Source organism: Miniopterus natalensis, chromosome X (assembly GCF_054644295.1).
Source record: "Miniopterus natalensis isolate mMinNat1 chromosome X, mMinNat1.hap1, whole genome shotgun sequence".
Lineage (NCBI taxonomy): Eukaryota > Metazoa > Chordata > Mammalia > Chiroptera > Miniopteridae > Miniopterus > Miniopterus natalensis.
Window position 1 is genome coordinate 97,156,674 of NC_142103.1, and position 20,293 is coordinate 97,176,966.

Genomic DNA, 20,293 nt, shown 5'->3' on the forward strand with positions numbered 1-20,293 from the left:
TATATCCAGAGCCTTGAGATTCGATGTCAGGCTGGTCTGTGTGAGGTGTCTGCATGGGGTCGGGTGGAGGGTGATGGGGTGGAGAGGTGAGAAGGACTCCTTCTCAGCCAAAAGCCAATTTAAGCCAGGAGTAGCCTTCTCATTGGCCTCCTCTTAGTGGAAGTGCCTGCGGGCCCTTGAGAAATCCAGCATAGTGGCAGTCATCACCCCCAAATCAATGAGGTAAGATTTTTCCATCAATGGGTTCCAGATAACCAATCAGGGACTTTTGAGTTCATAATGAAAGATTTGTCAGGAGTTCCTGGTAATCCCAGTAAGTCGACTATGACACACATTTTGCTTACATTTTGGAGTCCTTCACTTTACCTTCCATGTGACACTTAAAATTACATTCCAGGCATGTATTAGATAAGAGTAACATTAGCCACTGTAGTGGACAAACCCTGAAATCTCAGGAGAAGATTAATTTCTCACTCACGCGCAGTCCAGTTAGCAGGAGCAGTTAACTTGTCTTGCAGCTATTCAGGATCCAAGCCTCTGGAGACTGCTCTGTCTCAAGACAGGGCTTCCAAGATAGCCCTGAATTTGGGAGAAAAAAAGAGTGGAGGATCTCACAGGAGGTTTTTATGTGACAGGCCTAGAGGTGGAGTAGGTCACTTTTGACCATTTCCCATTGGCCAAGACCTAGCCGCAAGGGAGGCTGGTAGATGTTCAGCTGTGTGCCAAGGAGGAAGAAAAACTGGATTTGGTGAACAGTTCACCAGTCCCTTCTGCCAGAAGAAAACAGACTATGATCTCTATTCTTTCTTCTCACCACCTTTGGTTATTAGAACTATGTGTGACCTATGTTTCCCATCTTCCAGGAGTACCAGCCGTGGTTGTGACCATTGTCCTGACTATATCCCCAGATAACTACGGGCTTGGATCCTATGGAAAATTCCCTAGTGGCTCGTCCGATGACTTGTGAGTATAAAGCCCCCAAGGGAATGTTAAGTGAACTAGAAAACAGAATTCTCCAAGAAAGTGAAGGATCTAATTAGCATATTGACTCTGCTCTCATCCTAATAAAATCCACTAACATTTATAGCATCCTTCATAGATTGTATATATAAAATTAGATAAACTAGTTGGAATGCCATGCTAGTAGTTAAGTATTAAGAAAACAAGTTAGAAGGAAGTATTCTGAAAATACTGTTATAAGCCTATGATAAAAACGAAATATCAGTTACATTATGTTAGTAAAGACTCATAGAATAAAGTCACTAGGATTTAAAGGGAGTAAAATCCTGAATGTTATCAAAGAATAAATTTTTAATACTTTCAGCCACCAAGTGTCCTAAAATAAACTGTTTTAGGTTTTTTCCCTATAGGTATAAATGATTCTGTAGAACAGTGGTTTTGTTGCCCCCCCCCTTTTTTTTACTTGTAGAAATTTTTCAGTAAAATGATACAAATTAATTGCATCATTTTGAACCATATTTCAGCATTGTAATATGTTTTCCCCTGTTTTTTCCCCCTCCCAATTACAGTTGCTGGATCAACAGCAATGTTGTATTCTATATTACAGTTGTGGGATATTTCTGTGTAATATTTTTGCTGAACATCAGCATGTTCATTGTGGTCCTGATCCAGCTCTGTCGAATTAAAAAGAAGAAGCAACTGGGAGCCCAGCGAAAAACCAGTATTCAAGACCTCCGGAGCGTTGCTGGCCTTACATTTTTACTGGGAATTACTTGGGGCTTTGCCTTCTTTGCCTGGGGACCAGTTAACATCACCTTCATGTATCTCTTTGCCATCTTTAACACCTTACAAGGTAAGCTCTATAGCACTAAATCAGCACTGAATGATCCCAATTGCACTTAAAAATATCACTACTAAAAGAGTATCTTCAAGGTGGTTTATTTAGTTGCTTAAGATATATTCGTGAAAGGGTGCTTGGAGATCCTTGGAAGAAAGGTGTTCATTAAATTCAGGAAGTGGTACTTTTTTCCTCTTTTTCCATCATCTCCCTGAAGAGAACATACTGAGGGTAACCTGCCAGGAACTCTTTCTGGGAGTCAATTACTCTTCCTTCACTTAGTTTCTTACTTTTTGTTTTTTGTTTTAACTTTGTTGAAATAGAACATCCATACAGAAAACTACACATGCCATAAATGGCCCTGTGAGGTCTTACCACTCTGACCTCCTTGGCTGTGTTTGACTGGGAGACAATGATAAATATGGAGTCAATAGACAGACCCAAGTGGCAGCAGCCTGACCCAGTGGCTAATCCTGAGAAGTTGCTCTGCTGAGACATGCAGCAGGAAAGGGTCAGGCTTTGTGTGTCAACTTTACTTCAGAGCTTCCCGTTTGTTAATGAAGCCCAGCTGTAGTCATTTTGAACCCTCTTAGCTATATTCTTTGGAAAAGCAAATTACTAATTCTTTTAGACCAGTGTTATAAAAGACTTGTCAGCTCTGATTAATTTTTAATGGAAGTACAGTACTTTGGCATCAAAAGCCAAGCAGCCTAATAGGTTTGCATTACAATAACAATAATTCATGTCCCTTGGTTCCCTTTTATTCCAAATCCTCTGCTGGGATGCCTTTTAATTGCATTCTCATCTGTTTGTTTTCATCTTTTCCTGTTGCTTTTAGTTCCCATAGCATCCTCCTGCAGTTCTATCAGGCAATACATCGATTTGCTTGTTTTCCAAGAAACCCCAATGTGAGATTGAATTCAAATGCCTAATTTAGCTGTTGGTTCTTATTTTATTTGGAGGAAGCCAGTTAATATGCTTGTTGGTTACATAAAATTGTTAATTTTAACCTACAATGTACCAGTTCTTGAATTGGTATATCTAGGTGTTGCACTATATAGTATTAAATAGAAAAGTTTTATTTGCCAACAATGGCATGCTATAAATAAGAGACACTTTAAAAGAAAAAAATATGTCAAACAAGTGCTGGCGAGGATGTAAAGAAAATGGAACCCTTGTGCACTGCTGGTGGGAATGCAGATTGATGCAGCCACTATGGAAAACAGTGTGGAGTTTCCTCAAAAAATTAAAACGAACTACCGTTTAACCCAGTGATCCCACTTCTGGGAATATATCCTAAGAATCCTGAAACACTGATCAGAAAGAATTTATGCACCCCTATGTTCATAGCAGCACAATTTATAATAGCCAAGATCTGTAAACAGCCCAAGCGCCCATCAGTAGATGAGTGAATAAAAAGCCGTGGGACAGTTACACCATGGAATACTATGCAGCTGTAAAGAAGGATCTCGTACCCTTTGGACAGCATGGAGGGAATTGGACAGTATTATGCTCAGTGAAATAAGCCAGGCAGAGAAAGACAAACATCACATGATCTCACTTATATGTGGAATCTAATGAACAGAATAAACTGATGAACAGAGTAGGTCCAGAGGCACGGATACATGGAACAGACTGACAGATGGCAGAGGGGAGGGGGAGAAGGATGAGAAGAGATTAACCAAAGAACATACAGAGTGGGGCAAAGTAGGTTTACAGTTGTTCGTATGGAAAATAATACAATAATAAATAATAATACAAGAATAAACTCTTTCATGTACTCCAACTATAAACTTGCTTTTGCCCCACCCTGTATATGCATAACCCATGGACACAGACAATAATGTGGTGAAGGCCTGGGGTGGGGTGGGGGCTGGGTGGAGGGGGGCAAAGGTGGGGGGGAGGGGGAACATCTGTTATACTGTCAACAATAAAAAATAAAAAAAGAGAAAATATATGCTCAGATCAGAATAATTATAAAAAATGAAAGCAAGGTTCCTACCTTCATATATTTAATGTGGAAACTGAACCTGCCTTTCTCTTCTTTTACCCAGAATGTCTTTTCATTAGTATATGAAAGGATAGAAGAAATTTACTGTTTCATTTATAAAAGGGAACCTAATTTGCAGAGCTTTGGTATTGATTAAAGGAGAGATATGTATAGGCTCTGAGGTGGGGCTTGGGTACCCCCACTTTGATCTCTCTCATACATGCTGTTTCTCCCCTAATAGAACCACGGGTAGCCACTCAGGGCGGCAAATGAACAAAGGTGGGCATGCAGTATTCAAGATATCAGTCTTTAGGATGGGCACCTGAAAAGGCACACCTGATGTTTTAAAATGAAGATTTAAAAGTAGATAGATTAGGGGTTGGGGAGAGGGAGAAACCCAAATTTGTCCCTTCATTCAGCAAATATTTATTGAGGAAATCATTGAGGAGTCACAGTTATGGGGCTGTGTGGTGAGCCCTGTGACTGAAAGACTGGGACAGAGGTGCGTAGGAGGTGGAGCCTGAGGGTCTATTCAAGTCTGGAGTGGTGTTTTCTTCTCAGCCAGGATGCCAGTGGAGTGTCCTTGAGCAGGTTAGAGGGAGGCTGGAAGGCAGGAGGAAAACGCTGCGGTGCTCCAGGCTTGAGGGGAAGAGGGGAAGGATCAGGCAAGGACTTGAAATGAGGAGCAAGGGGTGTGAGACAAATGGTGGAGATGACATTTGACAGAACTTGGAAGTCAATTATAAATATGGAGGGGCAGGGGTGTAGGAGCCTAGGTCCCGAGTTGGCATCCTGGGTGGATAGCTTGCTCTTCCTAAGACAGGGAAAGCCACAGACACAATGTGAGAGGAGACACAGTGAGTTTAATTTTAGAAATACAGAATTATCATTCCTTTTACAAGTATTTTTTTATCTTACAAAGAGAGTCTCCCAGGGTGCCTTTTGATAAGCAAACTTACCCAGGATTTTTTTTCAATTTGCAAAATTTCACTCTGCCTATAGCTGCCAAATATTTTATCTTTTGTGCAAAGGAAGCTCATGACATTCAGGTCTTAGTTTGGAATTCACTATGTTATGGGTCTTTTCCCCCCATAGGATTTTTCATATTCATCTTTTACTGCGTAGCAAAAGAGAATGTCAGAAAACAATGGAGGCGGTATCTTTGTTGTGGGAAGTTCCGGCTGGCTGAAAATTCTGGTAAAGATTTACTTTACTTAAAAAAAAAAAAATTACTTTACTGTTTACCCTTATAAATCTTGAGGAAAAGATTGTATAAGTTAAGGTTCAAAGCAATAAATGCCAAAGAGCTATTGGGTCTGGAAATCAATGAATGGAATCTGCTCAATAGAAAATATTGTGAACATTAGGGACAAAAAAACCCCAATGAATTTAAAAAACAATTACTCGTATCTGGGAACTTAGTGAGCAATAGAATTAATGTCTGGCTTTTTCTTGAATAAAGCAACAGTGAAAATTTTAGAATTTCTCTCCTTTTGAGCTGTTTCCCATTTATCCAAAGTAATTTTTAATATTTACCTTTATAACTTTTTAAGTCCTGATTCAACCTTGTATATAAACTTCAGCATACATTTGGTTGTTTGGTTATAGCATACATTTGGTTATTTTGAAGTTATAATATTTTCATGTCCTGTTGGATTGTAGAGCAAATAGCTAATTTTTAAGAACACAAGAAAAATTAAGTACTGTCTGAAAACTAAATTCCTTTTGCATGAATACCACCCATGAATACAACCTTTGTAGTACTGCAAATATCTGGTTGCACAAGATCTATTCAGAAAATGGCAGTAAATGTAGTTTAGTCATTTAAGAACCATGAGTCATCACACACCATGGTTGATGTATGTTCTTAGGACAGTCCTTGGCTCTGAAGTACAACCTAATTCAGTGGATAGTTATATACATAATCCAATTAACTTGGCCTCTAGTTCCAAGAGAATATATGTTACTTTTAAACAGGCAGTCATTTAAAGGACAATGTAGTCTTAAATGAAAATACATTTTATCACACCAACTTGTGAAATGTATGCCTTCTCTGTAAGATCTGGAAGTGGGAGGTCAGTTGCTAGAACAAGTCACGCTATGATCTCTCTTGCCTTTGAGCTTTAACATTCCTCTCTGTTTTCCTGTAATGCTTATTTTACTACAGACTGGAGTAAAACTGCTACTAATGGTTTAAAGAAGCAGACTGTAAACCAAGGAGTGTCCAGCTCTTCAAATTCCCTACAGTCAAACAGTAACTCCACCCACTCCACCACGCTGCTAGTGAATAATGATTGCTCAGGACTCATGAGCGGAAATGGTATGTATCACTCAATATAGTATTTCTCAAGCTAGTGTTTGTTTTATTAAAGTATTATTATCCTATAATGGCATTTTCGCTAAGCAAAGTAAACAATTATATATATGGCGAGTGGGTCAAAGTGTGGTTCCCTTATAAAACAGGAAATTTATTAATCCAAATGTATTCACTTTAGACCAAATACCAGAACAACTGTGGGGTTTTTTTAAGATTCATTGTTTGTGATGGGATTGATGACAACCTAAAAGTTTTAACATTGCAAATCCTGACTTAAGTATTACCCAAAGACTTCTGTGTTATATCTGTGCAAGTAGTACTTAAAACAGTTGATAAAATTATATCAATTTTTACTTCATCTATAGTCATACACATCTTCAACACGTAAAAAAAAGCTTTTATTGATTTCAGAGAGAGGGAGAGGGAGAGATAGAAACATCAATGATGAGAGTCATTGATCAGCTGCCTCCTGCACGCCCCCTACTGGGAATTGAGCCCACAACCTGGGCATGTGCCCTGACCGGAAATCGAACCGTGACCTCCTGGTTCATAAGTTGACGCTCAACCACTGAGCCACGCTGGCCAGGTTATTCAACACTTTTAAACCTTCCTATTTTTCACTTATCATGTTTGTTCATTATTTTTCACAGTGTGGCTGCCTTGTGACAGTGCCCAAATCCCCATTAGTGTATCAATTACTGTGACCAGTATTGGTGACAATATATGTCAACAATATATGAACAGATTAGTATTGCTGCACCTGCCTTACTCATTAATTCTGAAATTTCTAGCTAAAACTTCCATTACATTTTCTTTCTTTCATAAGATTGTGCTGTTCATTACTCATAAAAGCTTATCTATTTCTATCTTCTTTGGCTTCTTAATATAATTTTTGCATTTTTATAAAAACTTAAATTCTGCAGGTATACTTTCTCCTTCCCTGGAGAATTTGCCTTTACTCATTATTTTAGGATATTAGTTATTTTTATGACAAACTCAAATAAATGTGTGAGAAGGTTCATATGTACACCTACCAAACAGTTTTCCAACCTCCCAAAGATGCCTCTAAAGATGTTTCTCAACCTCAGCACAATTGACATTTGGAGCCAGATAACTCCTTGTTGTGGGGGGCCGGCCTATGCATTCTGGGATGTTTAGTGACATCCTGGTCTCCACGCAGCACATACCAGTAGCACCCACCCACTCACCCCCAGTTGTGACAATGAAAAATGTCTTCAGACATTGGGAAATGTCCTCTGTGAGGGGAGGTAAAATCCCCCCGCTCCGCCCCATCACTGAGAACCATTGCTGTATAAGATGAGAAACAGCTGCCACATGGCCTGAGCTCTTTACTGTAGATACCAGGGAAGAGCTCTGGCCTCTACGCCAAATGGCTGTATCAGGAATGACTCAATGTAGGCAAACAGAGTAGAGGCAATCAATCAAGGCTGGTTCATAAGTTAGTATGAGAAAGCAAGTTCAAAGTAGACAAATCAGAGATGTGAGGTGACTCATCAAGAATCACATTATCAATAAAGCCTACCGGCTTAGATAGAAGTGTTTGGGGCCCTCAAAAGCCAGGTTTTTGCATGTTCTAGAAGAGCCGAGATGAGCCTCACTTGCCTAGCCTATCGATATGTTGCCATCCTTCAGGGAATCAGACCTGGCCGAAGCAGCAGTCTGCACAGCTGTCTGGCACGCCTAATTTGACACAGCTGTTTTTGCTGCCTGATGGTGAGGCTGGGGGTGCATTTTAGGCCACCAAAGTGGCCAAGTGTTTACCACCACATGAAATGCACGTCAGGTGGCTGTCCCTGAGTCCTCTGTCTGCACACCAAGATCTGGAATGGACAAGGGATGGGATAGACACTTTCAAAAAAAGCTGGAAATTTAATGCCTTGCTTATTATACCAGGTAAAATTGTTCCTGCACCAGAATGTCCTCAAATCAAAATGTCTAAATCAGGACAGCTGCCTCAGACAGTCACATGCCATATTTGCACTGTGTCAGAGATGGGGCTGTGTTAATAACTGTCACATAGTTTGTGTGAATATTTCATATTTCAGTTATGGGCTGCCTTAGAGGCTTGTGTACCAACAGCCATCTCACCTGGTACACGGTGACACAAGCTCACAGTTTGGAAGAAACATCACGTGCTGACTCCATCACTTCTGAACCATTTAACCCTAAGCAAAGCACCTAATTTTTGAAACCTTAGTTTCATCATCTGTGAAATGGGGATAATAATTGCACCCATCCCATAGGGTAATAAATGATATAATACTTATAAAGTTCTCGGCACTGTTATCATCATTATAATTAAGGGATGAACTAACAAATTGGCTTATTCAGCTTTCCACATTGCCTTCTAATGGTATAACGGTCAGAAGGACAATGCCAAGTAGCCAGAGGGTCTCAGCTGCTGTGCATCCCCCTCCCCCCACACACAATTAAGGGACTGCTCACGGTGGGGCAGACCCAGGTCCAAACCACAGTTTCTCCAGATTGCCAGCTGCTCCCTGGCCTGGACTCTGGGCTCTGAGGTTGGAATTGGCGGTTTCCTCTTGGGAATCAGTCCTATCCTGGTCTAGTCAGAGGGGCTGGTTTAGTCTATAAGAGACTATTTTTTTCTTGCCATGACTGTTGTTGCTCTGGGTTTCTCTGGTACAAAGTTTTATTTTATAGGAAGCTTAGGGAACCAAGAACCTTATAAGAGGACATATGGGGATCTCTGTTAACCTTAATCTTTGGGGGTAGATCAGAATATTACATTAGGTTATATTACCATATGCTACTACTTGAAGTCAATATATGTTCAACCAGAGTTAGGAAATGGGCCTTTTAAAATCAAATATATTGTTTTGCTTCATATTTGGAGCATTTCATCAATAAAGGTATATTTTAAAAAAAGAATTAACATATTTGGGGCATTTCATTTTTCAAAACTGCCATAGAGGAAACATTCTCCAATTTGTTTTGCTTATTTTGAGTGGCCTTAGGGAAGGAATGAAAGTAAATAAAATATGACAATATACCATAAACATTTTTTAAACATGTTCTATGTGTGTATACTGAAGAATGAAGTGCTGTTTCAGGATGAGTATTTTTTAAATGCTTTCTGGGGATACTTCATGACATTTTCCCCCCCCTTTATACAGGGAATGCTTCTACAGAGAAGAATGGTGTTTCTTTCAGTGTTCAGAATGGAGATGTGTGCCTTCATGATTTCACTGGCAAACAGCACATGTTTAATGAGAAAGAAGATACCTGTAATGGTAAAAGTCGCATCGCTCTCAGAAGGACTTCAAAGCGGGGAAGTTTACACTTCATTGAACAAATGTGATTCCTTTCTCTGAAATCAAAGCATGATGCTTGACAGTGTGAAAATGTCCATTTTTACCTTTTCCACAATGTGAGATGTATGAAAATCAACTAATTTTATACTCAGCAACCTCTGGAGGAGCATAAGCTAATTGAGGGCAGTGGTTACTATCCGAAGAGGATGCCAAGACATTTGGAGACATTTGCAACTTGGTTTCTTATTCTTCATTTGAAAAGAAGATTGGTTTTAAGCAACACACTAAATAAGATTCGTTTAAAGAAAATAAAAGTAGTTCATTTCCAGCCACATTTTAAAGAGGTTATATTATCTTTGATAACATCATATAAAGCAACTGTTGACTTCAGCCTGTTGGTGAGTTTAGTTGTGCATTCCTTTGTTGTAAGTAAGCTAAATTCTAGTGACCCACACATCAGCAATCTTACTTCTACATTTTTTTTGTATTTATTTTCTAGTGTGTAAATTTATTTCTTTGTAGAATCGTGGTTGTGTTGTTGTGTCTAATGTGATAATTCAAAAAAATCCTTGGTGGTTCAGTGAGTTCTAAAACTCTTTTTGGAGATTATATGGGATGTGAAATATAGAAACTTCATTCAAGTCAAGAAATAATGATGCCAGCCAGACTGGAAAAATGTAAGCAGACAGTGCCACAATCAACTCATACAATGCCTTTGAGTGAGTTAGAAAAAGGTGTCTCCAATAGATAGACACAGCCCCATGGGCTCATGGCTTGGAAAACAGAGTGGGGTCCATCTTTTAGCCCCACTCACCCTCTAGGGTGCGCCCTTGTACAGGATGTGAACTGTATACACCTGGAAACATGGCATCTCATACCCATCTCCCGATCTGATCCCTAATCATTAAATTATGGAATCTGCACCAAGATGTTTACCTTAATACCGTGGCCACAGAGAGGGATGGAAGTGTAATCTAGACCATATGTCAGGAAAATTGTGAATGTGGAGGAGATACATACACTGCCTCTTCTCAGATCCCTAGAGCCTTTCAGAAAAGGGGAGTAGCACAGGGATTACTTTTTAAAAGAGATGTATATAAAGGAAAAAAATCATATTGTTGTTCTTTAAAAGGCCATTGCACGGTACTTTGTTGATTGTTATGACTGGTACACTCTGGCACAGCCAGAGCTATAGCTATTTTCTAAAAGAGCTCTTAGTCTTAAAGAGTGTATAGGGACAAGGGGGAACAGCTACCGGGAATGGTAAACTATCCTGCAGTGCTATTATTTCCATATGTATGAAATCCTGATTGCTCCTAGTTATAGAGGGTCTATCTTGCTTCCCATCTACAGCCGTGTGAGCAGTGCCTCACATGTGTCCTTATTAGGAACATTTCAAAACCCTTTAGTTAGGTCTTTCACTACCATTCCCTCGCATATATTTCAAGTGAATGTATCCCAGACTAACCATAGTGATAATGTAATATACTTCTCTGAGTGCTGATTTGCCTTTGCAATATTTCTTCTCCAATTTATTTAATTGTCTTGTATTTATATGTTAAAATCAACAGAAAAACATTAAAATCGACAAAATAAATTTGCAGTTAACTCCTTTAAGTTTGAGAACTTTCACAAAGAGAAAACGTTTACAGTCCTTTGCCTGGAGGTGTGGCATGGAAGTGGAAAGACAGACCAGATTAAGATGACCATAACAGTAACATCCTTTGGCAAACAGCAGCCACAATGTAACTGCAAAGTTAGAGCAAGGCTTGTTCTGCCTCATGAGATTTCTGTCTTTCATTTTTCCCTTATTCTTTCAAGCTTATCTCTTTAACACGTGTTACCATTAATCCACATGAGTCCCAGATTTGGATCCCCTCTAAGTGTCTGCTTTCTTAGCATCAAACAGTAGGATTCCAAGAAGGACAGGATTTGGGGTTTCTGGGGAGCTGATGAGCATATGAGAGCCACCAATGGGGAAAACCGGCCTCAATTTGCAAGAGCTCTCTGAGCAATCTCTCCTTCCACGATGCTCAGCTGCTTCAAAGACGTTGAGTGTTGAGGAAGGTGGTGAAACACTCTAGATTTGGGGGTAAGATCTCAGAAACCAAATCTCCTAAAGCAGATTATGTAACCAAAGTGTATACAACAGGATGCACAGTGTGTGGTGTCCTTTAGATCCCACCCCCCCCCCTTATTTTTCCTGTTGTGTTTTGTGTCCAGGTTGTGGTCCTTAAGCCAAATCCTCTTGTCTGTTTTTTGTTTATTTTTACTTCAGACAGATAAGGGGCAGGACAGAGAGAATGTTCCTGAGAAGCATCCTCCTTTGGGTTTAAAATTGGTCCCACAGTCTGAGACTCTACTGGAGGAGATAAAGGCGGTGCCAACATAAGGAGGCAAGGAGTGTCACAGGAGTGGCCAGTATTTGAAACAGTTCCTCACAACGTTTAAGAAGTTTCTTTTCCCAGAACACACTGCAACCATTAATCCCTAAAGTAACTCTATTAAACTTCAATGAGCAGCATGATGATTGCTCTCAGCAAAAATGGTGAAATGGCTTCATTTGGGATATTTAGTTGTGTCTAATGAGGTTACCTAGGAGTCAGGTTAGTTTGTTGAAGGCCATTTTGAAAAAGAGCTAATTTACTAAATGAGCAATTTACCAAATGGACTTGTATGTTGTCATTTTGTCTCCATAAAAGCATTTTAAGGACTATTCAGTTTATCTCTGCCTCAGCTCCTTGCTGCTACAGTTTAAGTATGAAGGACAGGAGAAAGGAAAGACTGGTCTTATGAACATAATCTTGAATGGGAAGAATTCTTATCAGTATATTCTTATTTCTTTTCACTTCAGTCCCTAGATACAACATCAAAAAGTTAGGGCAGACAAAAATTGAATACATTCCTTGAGAATATGTTCTTTTAAGTATACTTATAAATATTCTTCACTGTGAAGAAATCTTATGCTTCCTGGTGTTTCCTCTCTTTACCTCCCAGTTTCAAACTAGCTATAGGAAGCTAGAGCAGAGACAAATTCAACATTCTTTGCCCTAGCCAGTTTAGCTCAGGGGTTAGCCAGCCCCCGGACTGAAGGATCCCAGGTTTGATTCCAGCCAAGGGCACCTACCTGAGTTGCAGGTTCGATCCCTGGCCCCTGTCAGGGCACATGCAGGAGGCAACCAATCAATGTGTCTCTCCCACATTGATCTCTCTCTCTCTCTCTTCCACTCATCCTTGGGCAAGGATTTCTAAAAAATCTTTAATATATCATGATGAAAAACAAAATGCTTTCCAGTCAACTAAAGTTAAAATGTCACAGAAATAACCAAATCTGTCTAACTGGTTCAGAATGGACTGTTTCCTCCGTGTCAAAGATAGAATGCTTTTCTTTAAAGTCAAGGACCTGAACCTGCTTAGAGGTGGTTTTTGCCTTGGATGCTGACATGTGGCTCCCTGGGAACTTCTTTGGCTGAAGCCCTTGTGGCAGGACAATGGGCAGATGCTCTGGCTGGGGTCAAAGAAGTCAGACATGGTGCTACCCCAGGATCCAGTTCTGGGTTTTCACCTTTATGAAGGTAATGAGCTTCAGAAACAGTAATATGCCCCATCACATTCCATATCTGATTCTTGACAAACATTTGAGACAGGTTTCTATTGGGTCCCAACCAGAGAAAGGCTTCATGGATATGGGGACCAAGATACAGAGGTTTTGTATCTTGGGGACATGAGGATACTAAGATATGTGTCTCATTTTTATATAGCACAGCTTCTAGTCCAAAATTTGTCTGGTCACTAAAATTCACTTGCAATTTTATTTTATTTTTTTTAAATATACCTTTTTAAAAATATATATCTCTATTGATTTCAGAGGGAGGAAGGGAGAGGGAGAGAGAGAGAAACATCAATGATGAGAGAGTCATTGATCAGCTGCCTCCAGCATGCCCCCTAGGGATTGAGCCTGCAACCCAGGCATATGCCCTGACCCGGAATCAAACCGCGATCTCCTGGATCATAGGTTAATGTTCAACTGCTGAGACACACTGGCCGGGCTCACTTGCAATTTTAAAAGTTAACTAGTAGCCTTCCTTCTTGGTTTTATCCCTGAATTCCAAGCTTACATGATAATACGCACTGAAACATAGATCAAAGCCTAAGAATGTAGGCTGGCTATACACCAAAAAGGGTGTATGTATGTATGCCATAATTTACAAATAATAAGATCAGGAAACTGAAAATGTTTCTATACTGGATGGAAATGCTAGGTAATAAGCAAAGGTCTTCAGTTATTTCCCCCATGACTGCAAAATGGGCTCTCGAAGAAGCATTCAGTGTGAAAAAAGTAGTAATGAAAAGAAGCAATGATCCCAGCTTTTAGATGCAGAATACATGAAAGTTCTAGCAAGAGTACAGATTTAGATTCCAAAGGAGATTTAATGGCAATAACTTAATGCCTAGCTTTATTTACCTCTAGAACATAGCAAAATCTGCATGGAAACACATCACATGAATTACTGCATAATTTAAGAAAGTTACCCAGACTGCTAAGTTAGAAAACAAACAGTATGTGAGATGATGAGGGGTTTGGTGCTTTAGTTCAGTGGCACAGATTTATGTTATGGAATTTTTTAATGAACTTGATTAGGGACCATACATAGGGGGATGCAGCTGAGTGGACTGATTTTCATTCATTCTCATTCATTCATTCATTCATTCAACATTAATCAAGCTATAACTACATTCTCAACACTATGCCAGACATGGTAGGAAATACCAAGATGGTTTCCGTAAATAACTTACAATCCAGTTAGAAAAACATGCTGCACATGAAAATAATTACAATGAGGCCATACATTATTGTCAAATGATGATGAAAACACCTATGATTTATGAAGTACTTTTCTATGACCCAGGCATGGTGCTAAGTGCTTTATGTTCATCCTCTTAATCTTCATAGTCACCCTAGGAGGTAGTTGCTATTATTACCCCCATTTTACAGATGAGAAGAGTCTATATGAAACCGCTAAAACAGCATGCCTAAGCTCACACCACTTGTGAATGGCAGATCTGGAATTCTAAGTCAGTCTGAATTCACTGCAAGACCTAAGCTCATAGTAAAGAAAGTGTTATGGGAATTCAGAGAGGGCTAACAGGAGGAGCTGTGGGCACAGTTAAAGGAAAGGTAGGCTTCAGACAGGCAAGGAGGAAGAGGAAGGGCCTGTTGGGCGAAGAAGCACACAGTAAATGTATGGAGACTAGCAGTGGGCGTGTGTAAACAACCACTCCATTAGAGGAGCTGTCCTGTGGAATCCATCCGGGGACAGATTTTGGTGGAAATGAATACTGGGCCGAAGACTGCGAGATACAGGTAATTATAGGCCCTAGAAACTCATCTAAGTTTCAGCTTGTAGGCCTACAGATGAACTGCAGGGTGACTGGAAGTGGGGCCGGGAGCGCTAGGGACCCTGTCCAGGCTACCCCCCTTTCTCTTCCCTACTGGACTCCACTACTCAACTTCCGCTCGGTCCGAGACCAGCCCGCGCAAGGGCTTCGGGGAGGACGCAGTGGGCGGGTCCATTTCTCCCGCCTCTGGCGAGGTTGGCGCTCAACCCCCAGCCTCCTCCAGGCTGCTGCTTGCCCCGCCGGGAGCCCGTCCTCCACCCCCACCCCATTGAAAGGTTCCGCACCGCTGTGCGGGGGGTGGAGGACGGGACTGGGGGCGGAACCAGGGGCCCGACTGTGAGCTCGCCTGGGACGGGCGGGGCCGTAGGCGCCCGAGGGAGTTTGGGGCGTCCCGGGCCCCTAGCGGAGCCCTGACCTACCTTGCTCGGCCGGTTCCGCTCCGCGCGGGGGGCGGGGCCGGAGGCGGGGCCACGGGCGGGGCCCAGGCCGACTCGGGGCGTCGAGGTGTCCGCTGCAGGCGGGTTGGTTTCCCCAGCCTCCGCTGCAGCGGGCAGCGGGCGGGGAGGTGCGGGGCTGCGGAAGGGAGCGGAAGGGAGCCGGAGGGAGCCGGTTGCCGGCTACTCGCGCGGACCACCCCCTTCTCCACCCCCTCAGGCCGCGGCCCGGACTGTTCCGCTCCCGGGCGGGGGCGGGGCCGGGGCGGAGCAGCGGTGGGCCCCGGCAGTCGGGTAGGATCGGGCCTGGGGGTCCTCCCCCTGGCCACCGCACCACTGACCTTGAACGCAAAAGGCTCGGCGGGGGTGTTGCCACCCACGCCCGAAACCCAGTTCCTCGCTTCTCCCGCGGGGCTGCCAGAGCGCCAGCCCCGTTCCCGCCCCCGCGCCTTCCAGCCGCATGAAACTCTGGATGTTTTCCAGTCATACTTTGATTCTATCATTTTTGTAAGATCGGACCTACGACCGCCGGGCTCCATCCCAAGAACTGACGGAGACTGTGAGTGCTTGGGAACCAGGCCCGTTTGGCAGCCGCAGCCCAGGCGTCCCACCTCCTCGTAGCAGGTCGAGCGCCGCGGCCCCAGGAGCGTCGCGGAGATGAGGAGCAGGAGCAATTCCGGGGTGCGCTTGGACGGTTACGCGAGGCTGGTTCAGCAAACCATCCTGTGTTACCAGGTAAGGAGAGAATCATCCCCAGTTCCCTCTCGCGTCCGGAGATTTTGCAGTTAAGAAGTTTCCTCTTTAAACTCAGTCCTGCTGGCCCATGATTACTACCCCCTCCCCACTCCCACCCCATCTTCTACGAGTCAGGACCAAAGGGCTGTGTGGCTATTCTTCACATAATTTTTTGCCCACTGTTTGGAATCAAAAACAGAAAGAGCCCCCTGGGTGCCCTGGGTACAAAATGCGCCTCTTGGCATTGACTCTCCTTCTTTTGCATGAGAGAGGAGGTGTGTATAGTTTGGACAGAGCCCACTGAGGACTTTGAACTCTGGACTTCGAGGACAGTAGACAGGACTGAAGAAGCTCCTGAGGTTTGCATCCCACTCTGGAGTGTGGGCGACTGCTGCTGTCCCTCTGTGGATCACCTTGTTAGAGACCCACCTGGGAGGGTGGGAGGGCTTACTCTGGTTGCTATTTTACAGATGAGAAAACTGCAGGCCAAAAAGGTTACTCCATATACTAGGGTCAGACCCAAAAACAGGTCTGCTCCCAAGTTCCAGGGGACCTCTGAAGCTGTCCATGTGGCCTAAAGTATGAGTATGCCTGCTGTTTTGTATTACTGGGCTAAAGTTATATGTGGACCCATCATATAAGACAACTGGACTATTTTTATTCCTAGTGAAGACAGCATCTATGTTGCTTGCCCTCAATCAACAGCAGCTATTTATAGGACCTCCTATCCCTGAAGGAAGTGGCATTCCATGGTTAGATGCCTGGCCTGCAAGTTGAGAGCCATGGTCACTCTCAAGCCACTAACCATTTCCCTTCTTAGCCAGTTTCTCAGCCTTGTTTCCTCATTCTGGAAATATTTTATTGTCTACCTATTACATGCAAGGCACTCTGTCAGGTGCTGGGCCCACACGAAAGAATAAATTATTGTAGTGCAGTGAGATTTATGTATAGAGTATAGGTCCAGAATCCATTGTCTGAAATCCCTGGGGCCAGATGTAGTTTTCAAGTCAGAAATATTTGGATTTTTAGAAAGTTAATATGCATCTATTATATATTCTTTAATAATTGCAGTGGAGTCTGGGCAGCACCCCTTAATCAAACCCACTATTATTTCCACATCAGAATATGAATATTCACACTGAGTAGGAAAGTAAAGACTGAAAATAGTTTCACATCAGTTCAGGTCATCTTTTGCCACTAATTGCACTTGCTGCAAACTTACGAAAACACTTGAAATTTTCAGAGCTTATTGGCTTTTGAAATTGCACATGAAGAACTGTAGCTCTTGTCTTGGGAGGTTAGCCCTGTTTGGGGACCAGGGGAGGAGTCCTGGAAGAGATGATGTTCAAGTTCAGAACTGAAGAAGGAGTAAGCAGGTGAATAGTTAGTTTTTGCCTTCCTTTTTGGGATATATTATCATTACATCTACAACGTGTTTTAAAATCCCAGTTGAAAGGCTCTTCCCTTCATTACTGTGATGGAAGGGGCTATAAGGTGAACTGATAAGGGTTGGTTCTTGTGTCACACCTGGATTTAAATCCCTAGCTCCACTTTGAATGGACGACACGTACTTGACCTGAGTCCATGCCCTCATCTGTAAAATGGGAATAACGCCTGCCTCCGTTGAGGTATTATGAAGAAAAAGTAGTGCCCAGTCTGTTGCCTGGCATCATAGTAGGCAATCAGTAAATAGTGAGTGCTACTGGTGGTGTTAAGACTTTGATATAAGCCACACATACCCAGGCCAGATGTCCTTGCCTCACCACCCTGGCCCATGATGCTCCCTTTCCTAAAGGCCCTGATCCAGCTACTAATTCTTTCTGGCCTTTGAATATAGTTATGTCTTCCATTGATGTGAGATCCTTAAGCATAGAGACCTCATTAGTTTTGTTCCTTTTCATCAAGCAGTGCTCCACATAAATGAAAGTTACCCTTAAGTCCTTGGTGATAAAATACTTCCTGCAGGCTCTGAGCTACCCTAATGAACCAGCTATTGATCCAGGTTTACGGTCCCTCAGACAGTAAGAACTATCTTCTTGTTAAAGCAAATCTGCAGCATTGGACTTTCCTCTCTAACATTTTAATGATTAAAAAGTTGTCTGAGCCCTTTGTTGTATTTATTTTGGGGGTAGTTGGTGAGAAGCCTTCATGTTTGCCCTCTTTTCCCCTCCCTGGCTTGCACTGTCAAGCTCTGCTGACTAACAGAATACTCCAAGTATGGTTCTCCTGGGAAATACCATGAGCCTGCACATGTAGAATCCTTCTCCTTCCCACCTTCCCCCATCCCACACCCATCCTCCCCCAACAACTAGTCTTTCCAGGTGTAGAACCCTAACCTATTTAGCGCTTTGTCTTTTTTTCTGAGTGATCTTAGGTACGTCACTTAACTACTCTGTAAAAATGAATGAGCAATTTTTTGTTACATATATTTTACCACAATAAAAAAGATAAATTAACGGTTTCTAAAGTTTATGCTATATCTCCCGATCTACGGTAGATATGTGCAGATGTTTATGAGGCATTTTTCAATGTCAGCTGGTACAAGCTCTGAACTCTGTTTCTGATTTGCTTTTTAAATCAAGATGAACTTATATTGATTTCACTTGTTAGAAATCATTCAGTGTTACTATGTCAAACTCATAAACATTTTTCTGTTAGAGGCAATGGTTTGTTCATATCAGCTAACATGTCAACCAATTCCTTTTTCTGTGTCTATGAAAGAGAATTTTTTCCATTAGTCATTTGCCAAGTATACTTGCTGCTAAATATTATTTGAATCTTCAAGCAAAGAAGGAAAGAGCTATGTTTATTAAAAAGGTCCTTATGCAGGTTTGATTTTATATGTTGAGAGAATATAAATATGTACTCTAGGAAGTATCTTCAAATATTTGTTGACTTAAAAAAAAAGAAATTCTTAGATTTATTTTGGCCCAGGTAAGAAATACTAACTTTGTACATTTCTTCAATTCAGCTCTGTTTGAAGGCTCATTTGTAAAAGTGTTCAGTACAAAGTGGTGATAAGAGAACATGGATCAGAAAGAAAAATGATGATCAAGGCAGTGTTCCCTGTAACTTGATTATTTGGTATAAAAAGCAGATAATTAAGAGACCAAGACAGTAACTAAATAATGCTATCTAGCCGCAATGGAATTTAAAATGAGAAGAATGGAATGACTAAAACATGGAGTAATGGAAAAATAGTAATAATTTTAAAAAGATATAATTAAATACTGGAAAGTAATAACATGGCAGAAGAATGGGAGGAGACTGGAGTTAAAGCATTCTAAGGCCCTTATCACATTAAGGAGGAGCATAGAGGTATTATATATTTTAAGTAAGGAGTTCACATTTAAGCATTAGCATTAAAGTAGTATAAGTGGAATATATAACTTTCTGAAAAATATATATCTTTATTGATTTCAGAGAGAGGAATGGAGAGGGAGAGAGAGAGCTGAAATATCAATGATGACAAAGTCGTCATTGACTGGCTGCTTCCTGCCTGCCCCCAACTGGGGATGGAGCCCGCAACCTGGGCATGTGCCCTGACCGGGAACCAAACTGCGATCTCCTGGATCCTAGGTTAGTGCTCAACTGCTGAGCCACCCTGGCTCGGCAAATATATAACTTTTAAAACAATGGAGGAACAAAGAAAATTTGATAACTCCACGAGAAGGAAGGAAAAAATGCTCGGGGAGAATAGGAAGTAAAAAAAAACAGACATAGTAAACGTAAAGGACAAAAGAAGAGTGCAAATAAGTCCAACTATATTACTAATCACAATAAATGTAAATTTTTAGATTAGCCAGAAAATAGAAATTACTTTTTAAAAATTTTGAAGATACATGTGGTTTATAAGAGACAAAACCTAAGACAAAGGATACTGAAAGGTTGAAAGTAATTTAGTGGGACAAGATACTAGGCAAATGCTAACCAAAAAGAAGTTGTTGTAATTATACCAATATCAAACAGTAGATTTTGAAATTTTTAAAATATATATTATTAGGGATAAAAATGTTAATACTAAATGATAAAGGAATAATTCACCAAGAAAATAAAGCAATTTTAAACCCACAGAATACTAACAACATAGATTCAAAATATATAAAGCAAAACTTGACCTAATTATAGAAGTTAAATCCATAATCATAGTGGAAGTTTTTAAACTTCCCTCTCTCAGATACTAATAGATCAAGCAGAGAAATATTAGGACATAGAAAATTTGAGCACCATAAGAAACAAACTTGATCAAGTGTGCATACACAGGATTCTGTGCTCCACCAATAGAAAATACTAATTTTTCAACCTTGCAAAGTATATTTTTTA

The 20,293-nt window shown here is 41.3% G+C and overlaps 2 protein-coding genes and 1 long non-coding RNA gene across 10 annotated transcripts in view; 2 read left to right on the forward strand and 1 right to left on the reverse strand.

Moving 5' to 3' along the window:
- Positions 1–548, reverse strand: part of LOC107526787 (uncharacterized) — a 93,039-nt gene extending 92,491 nt beyond the window's left edge. The window contains exon 1 of the long non-coding RNA XR_015716534.1: positions 479–548. This is a non-coding gene — a long non-coding RNA (uncharacterized LOC107526787). The remainder of the gene's footprint in view (positions 1–478) is intronic.
- Positions 1–9,925, forward strand: part of ADGRG2 (adhesion G protein-coupled receptor G2) — a 98,388-nt gene extending 88,463 nt beyond the window's left edge. For all 4 annotated transcript variants that reach the window (XM_016199358.2, XM_087829476.1, XM_087829477.1 and 1 more), the window contains 5 exons: positions 864–963; positions 1,530–1,813; positions 4,884–4,985; positions 5,956–6,108; positions 9,264–9,925. In XM_016199358.2, the coding sequence (XP_016054844.2) occupies positions 864–963; positions 1,530–1,813; positions 4,884–4,985; positions 5,956–6,108; positions 9,264–9,448 (824 nt within the window). In that variant the 3' untranslated portion in view covers positions 9,449–9,925. The remainder of the gene's footprint in view (positions 1–863; positions 964–1,529; positions 1,814–4,883; positions 4,986–5,955; positions 6,109–9,263) is intronic.
- Positions 9,926–15,073: 5,148 nt separating this feature from the next.
- Positions 15,074–20,293, forward strand: part of PHKA2 (phosphorylase kinase regulatory subunit alpha 2) — a 65,717-nt gene continuing 60,497 nt past the window's right edge. For 4 of the 5 annotated variants that reach the window (XM_016199353.2, XM_016199354.2, XM_016199352.2 and 1 more), the window contains exon 1: positions 15,398–15,970. In XM_016199353.2, coding sequence (XP_016054839.1) covers positions 15,893–15,970 — 78 coding nt within the window. In that variant the 5' untranslated portion in view covers positions 15,398–15,892. Of the gene's footprint in view, positions 15,138–15,397; positions 15,971–20,293 lie in introns of those variants that run through there. The other variant, XM_087829479.1, reaches the window with a different exon arrangement.